A 20,526-nucleotide genomic window follows, 5' to 3' on the forward strand; every position below is an offset into this window, starting at 1 on the left:
GGGGCGGGGGGTGTGGAATGTACAGAATGATGCACAAAGTTTAATGTTAATAAAATTAAGGCCCAGGTGTATTACAGAAACCATGTGATTTCCTGCAAAAAAAAGCTGATAATTCCTTTTGTTGCAGAATGCTTACCAGGTTGGGATTGAATGCTAAAAGTCATTAGACCCAGCAGCAAAAATTCATCTTTGTAGATTTATAATGATATATATGTATATATTTTGAGGTAGCTTGCCAGTTTTAAATTTGAGTAGTTGTAACTCATTCAGTGCTTATCTTTAAGTCTTGGTGGGTGGGGCGGGGGTGGGGGAATAAACCAGTGACCGATATTGAGGATCAGTAACGCCTTTAATGACTTGGTAAAGTACTGAAGAACCCAAAAGAACTTGGGTTCAGTCTGCATTCAATTCTGACAAATTTGAAAGTGAGATCCTGAAACAGATGTTTAGAGTTCAATGTAAGAAAAGAATCCCAAGGGTGCTTTAGGCATCACCAGAGACAAGTGTCCAAAGTATATTGTTTTTATTTCATGCGTTTGAGACATTGGAGAAAGTTTTTTTTTCCTCAAGAGTCTCTGTAATGCAAATGAAAAAGTTCATTGAGGATTCAATTCTTCTCCCTTTCCTACACCCAAGCCTGGCCCTACTGGACTAGTAGCTAAATTAGGTAATGCTATAACAGCACTTCAAAACAAGGAGAAATTTCAATGAAATGCTCCAAAACAGTTAATTTTCAAAGCTTTTGCTTTCTTTAAGGATACTTGTATTTTCCAATCCATCAGATTGAAAGCCCTTGGAACAGAAATAAAATCTGCACATCTTGCATTTGAATTGGTTAAGGTGAAAAAGAACACATGGAAACAGTTGCATAGTGGTCATGTCACCGGACCAGTAATCCAGAAGCTCAGGGTAATCCATTTAGGAGATGAACTCAAATTCCACCATAGCAGATGGTAAAATTTAATCTGGAATCAAAACTCTCTCAATGATGGTGACTGTAGAGCTAATCATTGTTGTAAAAACCGATCTGGTTCACTAATGTCCTACAGAGAAGAAAATTTGTCATCCTTACCAGGTCTAGCATGAAGGTTACTCTAGACCCACAACAATATGGTTAGCTCTTTACTGCACTCTGAAGTAGGCAACACCCAAATCCTATTGAATTTTCTTTTTAAAAGTCTGATCAATTTACACAAAAGTGTCTGAGGTTAATATTTAAAGGGCATTGACAGTATAGCTTTGTTACATGTAATTCTATTTACAACAGGCATATCTCATACAACTAAATGGGAGAATGAAAATGAGAGGATATTGATGTCTGTTGAATTTTGTTGATGTAAGAAGTATCAGCCAGTTTAGTTCAGGGGAATGGGCTACCTGGATTACCATTACAGAGGGTTGGCATGACCTTGAAGCACTGAATATCCTCCTTCAGATGCATAATGATATGAATCATTGGTCATTTTAACAAACAATAAATGGAAATAATCCTTGGAAGATATTACTTTACACTTGAACTATGAAGCATGCAGCTTTTACCTGTAAGGATTAGAGAAGGAACCATAGTAAAATGATCCAGTAACTTTCAGCAGCAATGAAAGGAATAGGAACAGTACCTCCATAACCACAGATGATTGAAATGACAATATGATTTCAATGATATGATGTAAACATTTGATACAAATAAAAAATCAAATTAAAATATTTATTGTTCATTTTTAGAATCCAAATAAATGAGAATACAACCAATTTCTGAAAAGTCTTATTACTTTACAGTCATTTATGTACCAAAAGTATCTTATTTGGCTTTGTGTTCGAAAGCCGATTTTTGCTTTCTAAATGCTAATATTTACCATTCTAACATTGGAACATAGCACATTAATAAAGGACAGAATTGTTATTTGAGTTCCCAAGTGATTCAAAACCAGAAATCTAAAAATGAGAAACACCTCCACTTTAAAATTAACCATATTATTGTTGAAGTAATCCATTATGATTGAGGATATACTCAAGTTCAGTATTACTAAAAAATTAAATCTTACAACTAATGATCATGTGATAAATGCTAAATTTAAAAACTACATGTGCTAATTTGTGAATCAACATTTTTAACTTAATTATTTAGCATCCACTGCGTTGCCAAAAAAAAATCAAAGTTGTGTTTTGACTTATGAAAATTAAGAATCCTAGTCCTGAAGCAAATCGATCTGATGAATTGTACAACACAATATTGACAAGAACAGTTTATGAATTGCTAATTTTTTCTTTACATTTTGAAATTCTGAAAGTAATGGGAGGCAGGTTTAATGTTTCATGACTGTGTTCATTTTGTTTTCTCAATTTAAACAGCAGTCTTTGTTGGGGAGCAAGTTTGAGTACTCCTGATACAGGGCTTTTGCCCAAAACGTCGACTTCGCTGCTCCTTGGATGCTGCCTGAACTGCTGTGCTCTTCCAGCACCACTAATCCAGAATCTGGTTTCCAGCATCTGCAGTCATTGTTTTACCTAAATGAAATAAACTGCCTAATTCCTTATTAAGTACTATATTGTTCACACAGCTTGTACCAAACATCTCCAAGTATAATGTGATTGATGCATGATGCAACTATCAGATTTTTTGATGTTGAACATTTACAAATCTTGTGTAGAACATGATCATATTATGTTATTACATTGGCGCAGGAGGGAAGAGAAAGACTGGAACAATGCCATTAAATTTACTATAGAATTATGTCTAGGAATATTAATAAGCCACACTTTTATAATAATTTATAAGTGTAATGTTTGAAAAGGTAATGGGATTTAAAAGCAGCTGAAGAGCTATTTTTATTATTTTATTACTTCAATTTACATAGCACCATTCATGATCTCTCAAAACCCTAAAGCATTTGAAGTGTAGTCAATTTTGTAATACAGGAATCAAGACAGCTTATTTGTGCACATGCTCTCACAACCAAAAAATGAATAGTTCATGTTTTAGGTGGCAGCTAGATGAGTAAATAATTGACCAAGACTCTGGGAGAACATGCATACTTTTTAAATATGTGTAACATATTAGTCCTATACTGAACACAATTTAAATAACTTTATTACTTCTAATCATCATACTTCCTTTAATTCCATTACTTAATGTCTTGTATTTTCTTTTCATTTTGCTAACTTTGAATGCAACTTCTCATGTTTTTTTTAAGTTAAATGAAAATAATCAGCTTTGGCTATTAATGACTTCAAATCAATAGATGAAAGACTTGAGATCGAGTTGAAAACTCAAATAATGGATGGGTTCCAATAATATGTCACTACACCTTTAGCATTAGAGGATTAATGCTCCTAGGTAACTTACCTCATATTTTTACATGGAGTTTACAACTACATTCAAGTAAAAAGAGGAAACTTTCAGGAAGTGAACTCTTATTTTCTTTTCTTGGAGTCACATATCTAGTACAACTGAATCTCTAACTTTGTCTCTATTGCAAAGATTAAGCTGGCAATTGAATGTACAATGGGAATACTGTTCCAGGAAAATGCAAGCTATTTAGCAGAGCAACTTTTAACATAACTTTATTGAGGTGAAGTATTTCCTATTTTCTTATTTGGAAAGTTAATCAAACAATTTTTTGTTTGAAACTTAACAAGAATTCTCTCATTAACTAGCATAAATGCATGAAGTTAACATTGTGCATTAAAATATTGAAAAAGAAACTTAAATACTCAAGGTTTTGAAGAATATAATCCAAGCAGTAAAAAATGCTGTTAACATCTAAAATTTATATCATATTGCCTTCGACTGCTCATTAATATATAATGAAAAGCAATTAGCAATAAATACTGTTTGCATCATTGCCACCTGAACTTTGGTGTCAAAAAACATCTTGTACTTTAACTGTTGCCCACACAAGTTCTTTTTATAAAACCAGCAGGTTGAAAAATATGCAAATGGAGTGATAATGTGTTGGAGCACTTTCCATACTACACTGGATTCAGAAGTGAGGTACTGTATAAACATTTATTACATTGGACAGAATCTTGTCCCATTCTGTGCGAAGTTTAGTTGTGTGTGTGAGTGTGTGAGAGAGAGACAGAGGCAAGATGGGATTTGATCAGGCAAGAAGTTGGGAAGTTAGCATGTCGTGACTCCACAAACTTCTGTCTCCACCCAAATTCAGTCCATGACAGGATGGCCCTTTTAAGCCTAAATTGAATTCTCATCCCCCTGCTTCTTGGTATTAACTCTGCAGGGACTTGTATCTTGCCAAGTGGGGAACATGACAAGCAAACTTGCTAGCTCCTGGTTGGTTGGATATCCTCATTTAAAGGCAGTTGGTGTTCGATTGAGGAACTTTGCAGGGGTCGCTGTGAGCTATTCCTTTGACCCACTGCATCTCTTTCCTCATGTCTCACCAACACTAGCCTGGGATCCAGTGAAAACACTAGATGGTTGCAAGACCTCTAAATGACTAGAACTCTGTGCCCTGGAGTATTTGATCCCCAGATTTTAAACAGAGTGTCTCAATGCTGAACAAGATGTGGTGAGCCTTCCCAAAATGAAGTAACATAGGGTTCTCACCTCTCTTGCAGCCTTTAAGACCACTGTTACTTGCACAAGATTCTAACCTCCAATGTAAGAAGTAACAGTCAATACATGCTGTATGATTCCTTTTGCTTTAGCTATATAAAGCCACATAATTAAATGCACTTGATTGCTGGCTCATACTCAACAAAGAGAACTAGAAGAGTAGTAAACAAATACAGGTGAATTGAAATATGGGTACAATCAACATCTATTCAAGTTGTTATGAGACAGCACAGTCATAACTTCGAGGATCTGGATATTGTAGACCATTAAAGTACTAACTGGAGATTTTTTTTTAAAAACCTACTTCCTCTGGATGGTTGCAATCCATCAAACGGTCATCATATTACAAGCATTGGAAATAATAATTCTTATCATCATAGTGGTTGACCGGGTTAGCAGTAAAAAGTAGTGATAAATTAGTGGTAAATGTTCACAATGTTCTTTTCAAAATACGCCATCTTCAGCACAATTAATATGAGTAAAAACTTTAAATGAAAATTGCTAAAATAAATGTTACTTTTTCAGTTAATGTTTTACTAAATCCTAAATTACAAGTTCATTTCACCCTACCCCCCCTTATAAATTCTATTAAAACTTATCTCCAAAATATAATCTGTTTAAATCATAGTTTAGTCCTAATATTTATGTGCATATTTCCCAATAAACTACTTCAATAACTTTGTGAATATGCAGATAACATTTTCATATATCATTCCTTTGACTCCTCGACTGCCAGCAGATCCAGAGCCAACCTCAAAACAAAAAGACCATTTGAATGCATTGCCACATTGAAGTAAACTGTAGCATTAGAGCTACAGATGCTGACATTATTTTACAGCATTATTCTCCAAGATATCCAAAGTCTTGTCCTCCTATCCATATTCACTATTCATCTATTTATATTCACTTTTTCTTTGAATAAATTGGTTCTGTACTTAATAAAACTGTTAAAGACATTGCATTTTGTGGTCAATAGGCTCCATCATTTCTTTTTAAATCAGTGGCATCTGGAATTCTGATAAATGCCACTGCAAACCCTAAAGTATAATCAAATGCAATCTACATTTAAGCACTAACTAAACCAAAGTCTGTCAGGAAACCTTATTGCTACAACAGGGTTAATGCACTGACAAATAATTTCATCTAAATATACACATATTTGCAGTTTCAATGCACACTCAGTTTTTGGCTTTTTGAGGCTGCACTGTCTACAGTTTCACAAATTTGTTTTTGAAGTTAAGAATTGGAGAACTCAATCACAATTTCAGGCCACCCCAACCTTCAATTGCTGTAAATTAAATTTCCAAATATTCCTATCAAATCTGCTGTAATCAACTCCATCTCAGTTCACGAAAACTATTTTTATATTGACTGCAGGTGTGGATAATCCATGAGAATTGTCATTTTGTTTTTGCTTCATTTGAACTGCTTTCTAACATATCACTTCTAATCTACTATAAATTGTCTTGTGAGTTTGAGCTGTGTACAGTCACTTGCAATCCTAAATGCAGGGGAACTTTACAGAGTTCATTTCAGGAACTGTCTGTATAAATGGGGTAAAATAAAATTGAATCTTTTTAAATGTGGCAGGGATTAATATGGACAAGAACAGATTTGTGAACCTCATTATTTCAGCTTGAATTTTGATAACGACCATTATGAGAAGCAGGTTAATTCCTGTTACTTGGGTGATTTCATCATTACAGCATGCAAGTTAAAGGAACTTGCAGTATTAAAAAGTACTTGGATCATGGAAAGACAAAATAATTCTATTGCTAATATCTCTAAAAATAAAGCACTTCTCCCACTGCCACATTAAAATAAATACATTTTACGACCAGCTTTCCACAATAGTAGGCTCAAAACTACCCTATTAAAGGATCATCATCGTCGTCATCCTGTAACTGGAGACGAGCAAATTCATGTTGTGGTGAAATTCGCTTTTTCATTAGTATTATAAGACAGGACAATGTTACCAATACCATCAAGGAGCCAATTACAATTCCAATTACATCTGGTAGACTCACACATGGCTCATTAGCCAACAAACATCTCACATTTGCAAAGGTTCCATTGTTAGCCTCCTCCTTCAATCCCAGGATGTGGCACATTAACGGGTAGATATCAACACTGTTAATGGTGTTGGTTTTATAAGACTTTCGAAATGCTGGTCCATGAGCTACCAGAAGAGGATGCATGCTGGGTAAAGCATTATCGTAACCATGGTCACCCACTGAAGAAAAAAAGCAAAACAAAAGTCAGTCTTGAAACTTCCTAGATATTGAAGAGATTATTTTCCATGTTTGTACTCCATAATGTGGATCATTCATTGTCCAATGGACACATGCATAAAGCTCACTGCACACACAGTTCAACAGGTTTATACCAGGTTTATCTTCAACATGATCTTCATATACCTTACAAATCCTCAACCATTAATAAATCCATTGTTACTTACACTTCATGTTTTTATTTAGCTTCCTTTTAATACACAATTAAATTTCTTTCACCATATACTTCCATGAATATGTTAATTTAGGAAATTGCTTGTGAAAAAGTTAATAGATATTAATGGCACAATATCTTTGACACTATAAATTACAATGTAATTTTTTAAGTGTTAATACTATATCCTAATTTTCCCTTTGCACAGATGCCAATAAATTTGTTTCTCACATTTTGCATCTGATATCTGCTGATTCCATGTGCTCCAGTTCTCTGTGACTTTGTTTTGGATATCCTTTTTGTTTTTGTAAAGATTACATACATTTTTCTAGCAAAGCATGTTTCTTTCAATGTTTGTCAGTGCACCTTACCAGTTAATCATCTTAAATCTAATCTTCCACACTTTTCTGTACATCTCTCAATGCCTCCACATGCAACACAAACATGGGCTTCTCTTCACTTTAACTTTAGCTTACCAAAATGGTAGCCTAAACATACTGATGTGATTACTAGGTTTGTTTGATGTTGTGGTTCTGTTCGCCGAGCTGGGAATTTGTGTTGCAGATGTTTCGTCCCCTGTCTTGGTGACATCCTCAGTGCTTGGGAGCCTCCTATGAAGCGCTTCTGTGATCTTTCCTCCGGCATTTGTAGTGGTTTGAACCTGCCGCTTCCGGTTGTCAGTTCCAGTTGTCCGTTGCAGTGGTCGGTATATTGGGTCCAGGTCGATGTGCTTATTGATTGAATCTGTGGATGAGTGCCATGCCTCTAGGAATTCTCTGGCTGTTCTCTGTTTGGCTTGTCCTATAATAGTAGTGTTGTCCGAGTCAAATTCATGTTGCTTGCCATCTGCGTGTGTGGCTACTAAGGATAGCTGGTCGTGTCATTTCATGGCAGTTCAAGATGGTGGTGCTGAGTTGGAGGGTTGGATCTGGGATAAGGTGGGGGAGGGGAGATAATGAAACTGATGAAATCGACATTGACGCCATGTAGTTGGAGGGTCTCAAGGCAGAACATGAGGCGTTCTTCCTCCAGGCAGCAGGTGTATAGTGTTTGGTGGTGGAGGCGGCCCAGGATTTGCATGTCCTTGGTGGAGTGGGAGGGGGAGTTGAAGTGGTCGGCCTTAGGGCAATTTGGTGCATGTGTCCCAGAGATGTTGTCTGCAACGTTCCACAAGTTGGTGTCCTATCTCCCCACTGTAGAAGAGACTACATCGAGAGCAATGGACACAGTAGATGAGAAGTTTGGATGTGCAGGAAAATCTCTGCTGGATGTGGAAGGATCCTTTGGGGCCTTGGATGGAGGTGAGGGTAGGTGTGGGTTTTGTACCTCTTGTGGTGGCAAGGGAAGGTGCCGGGAGTGGAGGGTGGGTTGGTGGGGGGGGGGGGGGGGGGGGGGGGCATGGACCTCATCACCTCAGGGGATCTCCCATCCACAACCTCCAACCTCACAGTACTGGAACCCCACATCGCCCAGTTCTACTTCTTCCCCAAAATCCACAAATGTGACTACCCTGGTCGACTCGATGTCTCTGCTTGCTCCTGCCCCACCAAACATATCTCTGCATACCTTGACACCATCCTGTCCCGCTTGATCCAGAATCTCTCCACATACATTTGGGACACCAACCATGCCCTCCACCTCCATGACTTTCATTTCCCCGGCCCCACGTGCCAGTCCTTGTATACATCCATCCACCATGCTGAAGGCCTTCACCAAGCCCTCCGTTTCTTCCTCTCCCACCAACCCAACCAGTGCCTCTCCACTGACACACTCATTCAATTGGCTAAACTTGTCCTCACCCTCAACAACTTTTCCTTCAAATCCTACCACTTCCTTCCGATCAAAGGGGTAACAATTGGTACCTGCATGAGCCCCAACTATACCTGCTTCTTTGTCGGGTACGTGGAACAGTCCGGCTTCCATAGTTACACTGACACCATCCCCCACTTTTTCCTCTGCTACATTGATGACTGTGTCAGTGCCACATCGTGCTCCCACGAGGATGTTGAACAGTTCATCAACTTCACAAACACCTTCCACCCTGATCTCAAGTTCACCTGGACCATCTTGAACACCTCCCTCCCCTTCCTGGACCTCTCCTTCTCTATTTCCAGCACTGACTCAACATGATCATCTACTTCAAACCCACCAACTTCCAAAGTTACCTGGACTACACCTCCCTCCTACAAAAATATCCCTTATTTCCAATTCCTGTCTCCGCCACATCTGCTCTTAGGAGGAGCAATTCCACTCCAAAACATCCCAGATGGCCTCCTACTTAAAAGGACCACAATTTCCCCTCCCATGTGGTCAGCAACATCCTCCAGCTCATCTCATCCACTTTCCACACCTCCACCCTTGAACCCCACCCCTCCAACCGCAACAAGGATAGAACCCCACTGGTCCTCACCTTCCACCTTTCGGCCATGTATAGTCAGATCCCACCACCAGAGATATATTTACCTCCCCCCCCCACCTTATCAGCATTCTGCAGAGACATTTCCTCCATGACTCCCTCGTTAGGTCCACTCCCCCCACCAACCCACCCTCTACTCCCGGCACCTTCTCCTGCCACCGCAAGAGGTGCAAAACCTGTGCCAAAACCTCCCCCATCACCTCCATCCAAGGCCCCAAAGGATCCTTCCACATCGAGCAGACATTTTCCTGCACCTCCAAACACCTCATCTACTGCATTCATTGCTCTCGATGTGGTCTCCTCTACACTGAGGAGACAGGATGCCAACTTGCGGAACATTTCAAAAACCATCTCTGGGACACACGCACCAAAATGAACCCGCCACCCTGTGTCCAACCACTTCAACTCCCCCTCTCAATCTGCCAAGGATATGCAAATCCTAGGCCTCATCCATTGCCAAATCCTAGCCACCCAAGGCATGGAGGAAGAACGCCTCATGTTCAACCTAGGAATCCTCCAACCACATGGCATCAACATTGTTTCACCAGTTTCCTCATCTCCCCTCCCTCCACCTTATCCCAGATCCAATCTTCCAACTCAGCACTGCCCTCTTGAACTGTCCCACCTGTTCATCTTCCTTCCCACCTATCCCCTCCACCCTATCACCATCACTCTTCACCTGCATCTACCTATCGCCTTACCAGCTACCTTCTTCCCCTCAGTCCCATGCCCCTCCCATTTATCTCTCAGCCCCCTTTCCCCTCATTCCTGATGAAGGACTTATACCTGAAATGTCGACTTTCCTGCTCCTCAGTTGCTACCTGACCTGCTGTGCTTTATATTATTTTCTGTTATCTACACGTTTAATAGTACTATGCAGCCAGCTTGACCTCAAGCAAGGAGAAAGTGAGGACTGCAGATGCTGGAGATCAGAGTTGAAAAGTGTGGTGTTAGAAAAGCACAGCAGGTCAGAGTTGACATTTCGAGCTGGACCCTTCATCAAGAGGGGGAAGGGGGCTGCAAAATAAACAGGGGGAGGCAGTTGAGGACTGGAGGAAAGGTAGTTGGAATGGCAATAGGTGGGCGAAGATAGGTTATTGTGATAGGTCGGTGGGAAGGAAGATAGACATGTAGGTCAGATCAAGAGGGTGGAGTCAAGTCGAAGGTTGAAACTGGGATGGGGAATTGTTGGGGGGTGTGGGGAGAATTTGGAAACTGGTGAATTCAATGTTGAGGTTGTGTGGTTGTAGGCTACTGAGACAGAAGATTAGGTGTTCCTCCTTCAGTTTGTGGGTGGCATTGTTTAGGTGGTGATGAAGGCCCAGAATAGACATGTCATGGGGGAATGTGATTGGGAGCTACAGGAAGATTGAGTAAATTGGTGCGTACAGACGAGAGATGTTTTGTAAAACATTCTGCGAGTTTGGTCTTGGTCTCTCCAATTTTGAGGAGACCACATCAAGAGCAACAGATGCAGTAAATGAGATTTGAGGATGTGCAAGTGAGTCTCTGCCGGATATGGAATGATCCTTTGTTGCTTTGGATGGAGGTGAGGTGGGGAGGAGGGGGGAGCAATGGTGGTGGTGTCTGATGCTGCCTGACCTGCTGTACTTCTTCCAGCACCACACTTGATCAACTCAGACTTATTCAGTATCTGCTGTGCTCACTATCTCCTAACAGAAAATAATATGGAGATTGAAAGTGGAATGAAACTAGGAGCCATATGTAATCAAATATCATGCAGTTCGAGAACATATTGGTAGGTGGTAGGACCTGTACAGACTGGGGCTCAAGCCACACTTTGAGAACAGAGTAAATGATCTGAAATAGAAAGGTGTGCAACTTGAGATGATGGCAATTTATTATTTTGCTGATTTTATCCACCTAAGTAATAGAAACCTCAGAAAACTTGTAAGGAGATCTCAGCTATCTGTAAGAATAATAGGATGGTTATGGTAGGGCATTTTAAATTTCCAAATATCCACTGGGACTGCCATAGTGTTAAGGGTTTAGATGGAGAGGAATTTGTTAAGTGTGTACAAGACAATTTTCTGATTCAGTATGTGGATGTACCTACTAGAGAAGGTGCAAAGCTTGACCTACTCTTGGGAAATAAGGCAGGACAGGTGACTGAGGTGTCAGTGAGGGAGCTCTTTGGGGCCAGCGACCATAATTCCATTAGATTTAAAATAGTGATGGAAAAAGATAGACCAGATCTAAAAGTTGAAGTTCTAAATTGGAGAAAGGCCAATTTTGATGGTGTTAGGCAAGAACTTTCAAAAGCTGATTGGGAGCAGATGTTTGCAGGTAAAGAGACGGCTGGAAAATGGGAAGCCCTCAGGACGGAGATAATGAGAATGCTGGATGACTCAAAAAATTGAAGGTTTGGTTAAGAAAAAGGAAGCATATGTAAGGTATAGACCGGATAGATCAAGTGAATCCTTAGAGTATAAAGGCAAAGGAGTATACTTAAGAGGGAAATCAGGAGGGCAAAAAGGGGACAAAGGGGACATGAGATAGCTTTAGTAAATAAAATTAAGGAGAATCCAAAGGGTTTTTACAAATACATTAAGGTCAAAAGGGTAACTAGGGAGAGAATATGGACCCTCAAAGATCAGCAAGCGGCCTTGTGTGGAGACACAGAAAATGGGGGAGATTCTAAATGAGTATTTTGCATCAGTATTTTCTGTGGAAAAGGATATGGAAGATATAGAATGTAGGGAAATAGATAGTGCAAAATATCCACATTACAGAGGAGGAAGTGCTGGATGTCTTGAAATGTATAAAGGTGGATAAATCCCCAGGACCTGATCAGATGTACCCTAGAATTCTGTGGGAAGTGAGAGAAGTGATTGCTGGGCCTCTGATATTTGTATCATTGATAGTCACGGGTGAGGTGCCGAAAGACTGGAGGTTGGCTAACATGGTGCCACTGTTTAAGAAGGATGGTAAGGACAAGCCAGGGAACTATAGACCAGTGAGTCTGACGGCAGTGGTGGGCAAGTTTTTGGGAGGGAATCGTGAGGTACAGGATGTACGTGTATTTGGAAAGGCAAGGACTGATTCGGGATAGTCAACATGGCTTTGTGCGTGGGAAATCATGTCTCACAAACTTGACTGAGTTTTTTGACGAAGTAACAAAGAAGATTGATGAGGGAAGAGTGGTAGTCGTGATCTATATGGACCTCAGTAAGGCGTTCGACAAGGTTCCTTATGGGAGACTGATTAGCAAGGTTGATTTCACGGAAAAGAGGGAGAACTAGCCATTTGGATGCAGAACTGGCTCAAAGGTAGAAGACAGAGGGTAGTGGTGGAGGGTAGTTTTTCCGACTGGAGACCTGTGACCAGTGGAGTGCCACAAGGATTGGTGCTGGGTCCTCTACTTTTTGTCATTTATATAAATGATTTGGATGCGAGCATAAGAGGTACACAGTAAGTTTGCAAATGACACCAAAATTGGAGATGCAGTGGACAGCAAAGAAGGTTACCTCAGATTACAACAGGATCTTAACCAAATGGGCCAATGAGCTGAGAAGTGGCAGATGGAGTTTAATTCAGATAAATGCGAGGTGTTGCATTTTGGGAAAGCAAATCTTAGCAGGACTTATAACACTTAATGGTAAGGTCCTAGAGAGTGTTGCTGAACAAAGAGACCTTGGAGTGCAGGTTCGTAGCTCCATGAAAGTGGAGTCGCAGGTAGATAGGATAGTGAAGAAGGCGTTTGGTATGCTTTCTTTTATTGGTCAGAGTATTGAGCACAGGAGTTGGGAGGTCATGTTGCGGCCACTTTGGTTAGGCCACTTTTGGAATAGTGCGTGCAATTCTGGTCTCCTTCCTATTGGAAAGATGTTGTGAAACTTGAAAGGCTTCAGAAAAGATTTACAAAGATGTTGCCAGGGTTGGAGGATTTGAGCTATAAAAAGAGGCTGAACAGGCTGGGGCTTTTTTTTCCCTGGAGCGTTGGAGGCTGAGGGGTGACCTTATAGAGGTTTACAAAATCATGAGGGGCATGGATAGAATAAATTGACAAAGTCTTTTCCCTGGGGTCGGGGAGTCCAGAACTAGACGACATAGGTTTAGGGTGAGAGGGGAAAGATATAAAAGAGACCTAAGGGGCAACATTTTCACACAGAGGGTGGTACGTGTATGGAATGAGCTTCCAGAGGAAGTGGTGGAGGCTGGTTCAATTGCAACATTTAAAAAGGTATTTGGTTGGGTATATGAATAGGAAGGGTTTGGAGGGATATGGGCCAGGTGCTGGCAGGTGGGACTAGATTGGGTTGGGATATCTGGTCGGCATGAACAAGTTGGACCGAGGAGTCTGTTTCCATGCTGTACATCTCTATGACTCTAATTAGGGGGTGATACCAAAAAGTGAGACTGCCACTACAATCTGTCAGTAATATTTATTATAATGGGACAATTGGAGGGGGGTGTATGTTAAAAAACAAGTGAAGCATTGATCAAATGGACAGCATCGCCCTGAATTGTTCCAAGATTTGACTGCAGCTGCATTGATACACAGCCAGTCAATTGATGATTATTCCATCATGCTGCTGACTGGAGCATTTTAGGCAGTGAAAAGGGTTTGAGGGATTGGGGATGGCACTTGTTGCAGAATGCCCATTTTTGCCCTGCTAGAACTAGGTGTTTTGGTGAAAAATAATTGTGAAGCTTTACCACACACACCCAACATACTGAAACAACACTGGGAATGAAAGCTCAAACTTCAAAAACAAAAATATATCCTTTTGCATTTTGAACTTACTCCTGGTGATTGATCCATTCTGAACAATTGTCCACCCTTCATCAGCAACAAGAAGAATTGGCTGAATCCTTTCATTGTGTTTGTAGTGAAAACGGTCTGGAATATCTTCTTTTAAATATACCTTCATGTGACTGTCACAGTTCAACAACAATTTGTACACATAACTTATGTCTGTTAGAAAAAAAACAAAATGGAATCATGTGTTGAACCTTATATTCAAAACTGACTAAAATTGCATGTTAAAACAAAAGACATACTGTATAACTCTGCTATGTACAATTCAGAAGACAAAAGGCATGTTGGCCTTTATAGCAAGGGGATTGGAATACATGAATAAAGAAGTCTTGTTACAATTGTTCAAGGTTTTGGTGAGCTTATATCTGGATTGTGTGTGCTGTTTTCATCACTACATTTAAAAAAGGAAACATATACCTGCATTGGAGGCAACATAATTAAGATTCACTAGATTAGTCCCTGGGAGGAGTTGTCCTCTGATAAGAGGCTGAGCAAATCAGATTTATATTCTATGGAATTCAGAAGAATGGTTCTATTGAATCGTACAAGATTCTGAAAGGTAAATCCTGAAAAATTGTTTCCAATAGTTAGAAATCAAAATGCCGGAGTAGTCTCAGTATAGAGGCCAATCATTTTGGACCGAGATGAGAAATTTCTTGAGTTAAAGTGTCGTGAATCTAGAGTATTCTCTTTCTCAAATGGCTCTGGAGTCTCCATCTTTGAAAACATGCAAAGTTGGAGTAGACAGCTTTTTGGTCTCTCTGGGAATCAAGGGATATTTAAATTGGGCAGGAAAGTGGAACGGAATCCCAATTTAGCCATGGATCAGCCGTAATTGTATGGAATGGCATAGCAGGTTTGACAGGCTATGAGGTTATTTTAACTTAGACCATTTGAATTTTCAATCCTTTCTTTGACTAGACTTAAAAGTTACAATATGTTTAAACTGAAATTGTCACACTTCTTTCCCTGGACACTGGTCATTAGATATTTAATATCAGGTACACTGTACTCTACAAAACCATAGCTATGTGTTCTGAAATTACATCAAATCGCTAACTGCATCAAGTATATTTACTCCTTGCACAGCTGATTACAATATTTTCAAGAACAAAAACATAAATACAGTCATCATTTCGACAAGCTTAAAGAAAACTTAGTCATATTTAATCAAATATATAAGAGGCATAATCTTGTTTTTATCTGTAAATACACACCAATAACCCTCATACAAATAAATGTTACTGAAGTACCCAAGTTTTAGTAAAGCAACTGAAAGAAACATTACAATCACTTTAATGATGTCAGCCCCACATGACGATATAAAATTGGCCTTTCTACCTATGTCACTAGCAGGAGGTGCACAAGATCAGGTGGAACTCAAACTCAAACTCAAACTCCGGTTTCCTCCCACACTCCAAAGACGTGCAGGTAAGGTGAATTGGCCATGATAAATTGCCCGTAGTGTTAGGTAAGGGGTAGATATAGATATAGATGTAGGGGTATGGGTGGGTTACGCTTCGGCGGGGCAGTGTGGACTTGTTGGGCCGAAGGGCCTGTTTCCATACTGTAAGTAATCTAATCTAATCTATTAGGCTTTAATGGACAGTCACATTTATTGAGATAGAAAGCCATGTTGCTCATGACCCAGTCAGTCTCTTTGCAGGATGATTAGGTTAAAACAGCTTCCTCAAGAGTTCCCCTGCTGATTTCAATTAATCAAATGCACTGAACTGAAGGAATAGTCCAAAAATCCTAGCAGCAGTAGGTCTTTTGACAAGTTGACCTTTTTCTTTAATATGGATGATTATGATGGGAAGTTGACTCCCCCACCATCAACACTCTGCTGACTAGGAGTGTCAGTAACCAGAACGTACCAGTTTCAGACAATTGACAAAAGGACTGGAAGGAAGAGAGGAATTATTTTATGGTGTGAGCTATTATGCTCTGGAATGCACTGACAGCATGCTAGAAACAGATTTTATGGTAGTTTATAAACGGAGAATTTTCTAAAATGGTTAAAAAGGCAGAAAAAGCTGAGGGCTATGAGGAAAATAGCAGGGCATTGCGTCTAATTGGATACCACTTTGAAATAGGTGGCTCAGGCACATAACACTGACAATTGCACGTTGATACCGGAATTTACCAGTCATCAACATTACTTTCAATTGATTTCTGCACTAATTTGAACAGGTACAACAGACAACAACTATAGAAGGTGCCACATGGATACACCAAATGAAGCAATAAAATCAACCAAGTCACAGCAGATGCTCTAGTTACATGACCAGATGTGCTGCAAAAGAAGTGGATCCTAATTTTATTGGAGCAAAGCCCAGATACTCTTAAGAGGGGAAAAAAAGGAAATGAAATTTAACTTTTTAAAGCCAATTTTTCTGAGAATTATTCATATAACAGGTCATACTTTGGGCCTTTATCCTCTACAGTTTAAAAGGTTCAGAGTGATCTCATTCAAGCACACAAAATTGTTATGGTGATTGACAGAAGGGTAAATGCATGAAGGAATGTTCACCTAGCTGGGGGTTTATAGAACCAGGGGCAAAGTGTCAGAATAAGCATCACACCTTTGAAGGTTCAGTTGTTGAGTATATTTATAACTGAGATTGATAGATTTCTACATATTAAAAAAAGGCATACAGGGAAGATGCATCAATGATGTTAAAGCAGAATATCAGCCATGATGTCACTGGTCAAATCTTGCTCCTTTTTTTATGTTCTTTCCTTATACTATAGACAGACAAAAGGAAAAACAAACAAATACAACCTTGTTTACAACCAGAAACACCCACAAAATCTCAGCTTCTCATACCCTTTAACTAAGAATTAAGTCAGGAAAAGTCTTCCATATGCCATTCTCCTCTCCTTCCCTTTAGTGTCTGCATTTACCTTGTGGTTTTCTCTCTCATTTATTTCACATTTTTCTCCCTCCTTCTTCCCGTTCCTGCCTCCTCCCTGGTAATTCACCTCCCATTTCACTTTCACTTTTTTGATTTGCTTTCTCTCCAAACCCAACCATTTTCAGATTTCTTCTATTCAGCCACAATCCCCATCTCCCACACATTCTGTTTGTTTTCTTCATCCATTCTCTTTCCTCTTGCTGTTTTTTTTAAAATCATCGAATGACTAAAAAATGGAACAGTAAAATGGCCTTGGTTGAGTGAAATAAGAAGATGTATTCAAAAGTAGCAATTGGAACAGAACCAGGGCCAGTGCAGTAGCCATCAGACCTTCTCTGGTACCTTTAATATAATAGATAATCAGAGAACTTTAGGGAGAGAAATCCAAAGATAGGACTCAATCAATTCAAGACAGAAATCAAAACTCTTAAGGGCAATAACGAAAAGGTCAGTTTCAGAAGAACAGATGGGGGGAATTAGGTTATTTTAAATTCTTCCATGGCTTTGCCCAATGCCAATGAAATATGTCAGTAAAGATAGAGTGCTGGACAAATAGGACAATAATGTCATTCAAGAGGGCATCAAGAACGTTAACTGTTTGGTTTATATGGAGTAGTGGTTTGGGAGAAATTATAAAGATTGTAGTTTGTCACTGAGAGTGAAGACAAAGGCCAATAATCTTGTCTACAGCAACACAAAAACTGTAATAAAAATAATGACAATTTGGCACCACAAGAGGAATTTTAACTGTTTACTGCTTCCAAAAATACAGTTAAGTCATATGGTACGGAAAAAGACTCCAACTAGCCCACGCTGACCATGTTCCCAAACTAAACAAGTCCCACCTGCCTGCACTTGGCCACATCCCTCCAAACCTTTCCTATTCATGAACTTTAAAATGTTATAACTGTATCTGCATCCACTATTTTCTCTGGCAGTTCATTCCACAAATGAACTGTGCTCTGTGTAAAAATAATTGCCCCTTCTGTCCTTTTCAAATCTTTCACCTTAAAAATATGCCCCCTAGTTTTCAACTCCCCACCTAGGGAAAAGACCCTGGTTATTCACCTTATTTATGCCCATTGTGATCTTATAAACCTCAATAAGATCAGCCATCAACCTCCTATGCTCCAGCGAAAATGATCGCAGCCTTTCCTGTCTATTTTTATAGATTAAACCCTCCATTCCTGGCAAGGTCCTGGTAAATCTTATCTGAACCCCCTCAAGTTTAATAAATCTTCCCGATAACAGGACAACTAAATAAAAACAAAAGCTTAAAATTCACAAAATAGCCCTATTATCTAATAATGGTAATTTATCAATTATGTAGCAAATTGAGAATCTATCAGGGCAACACCACTCTGCTGTTAGCAAGATGCCACTTCCGTGACACATAGAGTCAGAGTCATAGAGGTGTACAGCATGGAAACAGACCTTTTGGTCCAACTCGTCCATGCCAACCAGATATCCTAAATTAATCTAGGCCCATTTACTAGCATTTGGCCCATATCCCTCTTGAATGACATTATTGTCCTGTTTGTCCAGCACTCTATCTTTACTGACATATTTCATTTAATATATCCCTCTAAACCCTTCCTGTTCCTGTACACATTCAGATGCCTTTTAAATGGTGTAATTTTACCAGCCTCCACCAGTTCCTCTGGCAGCTTATTCCATACACTCACTACCCTCTGCATGAAAACTTTGCCACTTAGATCCCTTTTAAATCTTTGCCCTCTCACCCTAAACCCTCTAGTTCAGGATTCCCCCACCCAGGGAAAAGACCTTGTCTATTTACCCTATCCATACACCTAATGATTTTGTAAACCTCTATAAGGTTACCCCTCAGCCTCTGACGCTCCAGGGAAAACAGCCCCAGCCTCTCCCTATCGTTCAAACCCTCCAACCCTGGTAACATCCTTGAAAATCTTTTCTGGACCCTTTCAAGTTTCACAACATGGGGGAGAACCAGAATTGCACTATATTCCAAAAGTGGCCCAACCAATCTCTTGTACAGCTCCAACATAACCTCCCAACTCCAATACCCAATGCTCGACCAATACGGAAAGCATACCAAACGCCTCTTCACTATCCCATCTACTAGCAACTCCACTTTCAAGGAACTATGAACTACCACACCAGGGTCTCTTTGTTCAGCAACACTCCCCAGGACCTTACTATTAAGTATATGAGTCCTACTCTGATTTGTTCTTCCAAAATGCAGCTCCTCACATTTATCAACATTAATCTCCATCTGCCACTCCTCGGCTCATTGGCCTATCTGATCAAGACCCCATAGTACTCTGAGGTAACCTTATTAGCTGTTCACTACACCTCCAATTTTGGTGTCATCTGCAAACTTACTAAACTATACCTCCTATATTCACATCCAAATCAATTATATAAATTACAAAAAAAGCCGTGAACCCAGCACTGATCTCTGTGGCACACCACTGTCACAGGCCTCCAATCTGAAATGCAGCCCTCTACCACTACTCTCTGTCTTCTACCTTTGAGCTAGTTCTGTATCCAAATGGCTCGTTCTCCATATTCCATGATATCTAACCTTGCTAACCAGTCTACCATGAGGAACCTTGCTTTACTGAAGTCCTTATCGATCACGTCCACTACTCTGCCATCATCAATCCTTTTTGTTACTTCATCAAAATACTTAATCAAGTTAGTGACACATGATTTCCCAGCCACAAAGCCATGTTGGCTATCCCTAATCAGTCCTTGCCTTTCCAAGTACATGTAAATCCTGTTCCTCAGGATTCCCTCCAACAACTTGCCCACCACCAATGTCAGCCTCATCAGTCTATAGTTCCCTGGCTTGTCCTTACCATAGTTCTTATTGCACCCAATGCAGAGGAACCTCGATTATCTGAATATCGGATTATCCAGCAAGACTGCAAGATCCCAATGCTTGGCTAAACTAGGTTATCTGGCATTCGATTATCCGGAATTCAATTAACCAAACAAAATACTCCCACCCGTGGTCTTCAGATAATCAAGGTTCATCTGTATTCCAAAACTGGCCTAACCACCAGTGTCCTACACAGTTGCAACATGACCTCCCAACTCCAAAACCTGATGCTCTGACCAAAAAAGGAAAGCATAGTAAACACCTTCCTCACTATCCTGTCTACCTGTGACTCCATTTTCAACCTGTACTCCAAAATTCATTGAGAAAGATGAACTTGCTGTACATGCACAGTAATTAAAAAGCAAACTCAAAGAGTATTATGTTCAGTAATTTCAAATCCAAGCACCCATTGGATGACATGCAAGATACTATTTATTTCTAGTCAAACTCGAGCATTAAAATTAAGCAGAGATTTTCAATCTCAGGTTTTAATTATGATTGGAGAATTCTTTTACTTTGCTT

General features: G+C 39.8%; 1 protein-coding gene across 3 annotated transcripts in view; it reads right to left on the reverse strand.

Moving 5' to 3' along the window:
* Positions 1 to 1,686: 1,686 nt before the first annotated feature.
* enpp4 (ectonucleotide pyrophosphatase/phosphodiesterase 4) overlaps positions 1,687 to 20,526 on the reverse strand; it is a 37,123-nt gene continuing 18,283 nt past the window's right edge. For all 3 annotated transcript variants that reach the window (XM_072557021.1, XM_072557020.1, XM_072557022.1), the window contains 2 exons: positions 14,206 to 14,376; positions 1,687 to 6,809 (listed from right to left, as the gene is read on the reverse strand). In XM_072557021.1, coding sequence (XP_072413122.1) covers positions 6,442 to 6,809; positions 14,206 to 14,376 — 539 coding nt within the window. In that variant the 3' untranslated portion in view covers positions 1,687 to 6,441. The remainder of the gene's footprint in view (positions 6,810 to 14,205; positions 14,377 to 20,526) is intronic.

This window comes from Chiloscyllium punctatum, chromosome 3 (assembly GCF_047496795.1).
Source record: "Chiloscyllium punctatum isolate Juve2018m chromosome 3, sChiPun1.3, whole genome shotgun sequence".
Taxonomy (NCBI): domain Eukaryota; kingdom Metazoa; phylum Chordata; class Chondrichthyes; order Orectolobiformes; family Hemiscylliidae; genus Chiloscyllium; species Chiloscyllium punctatum.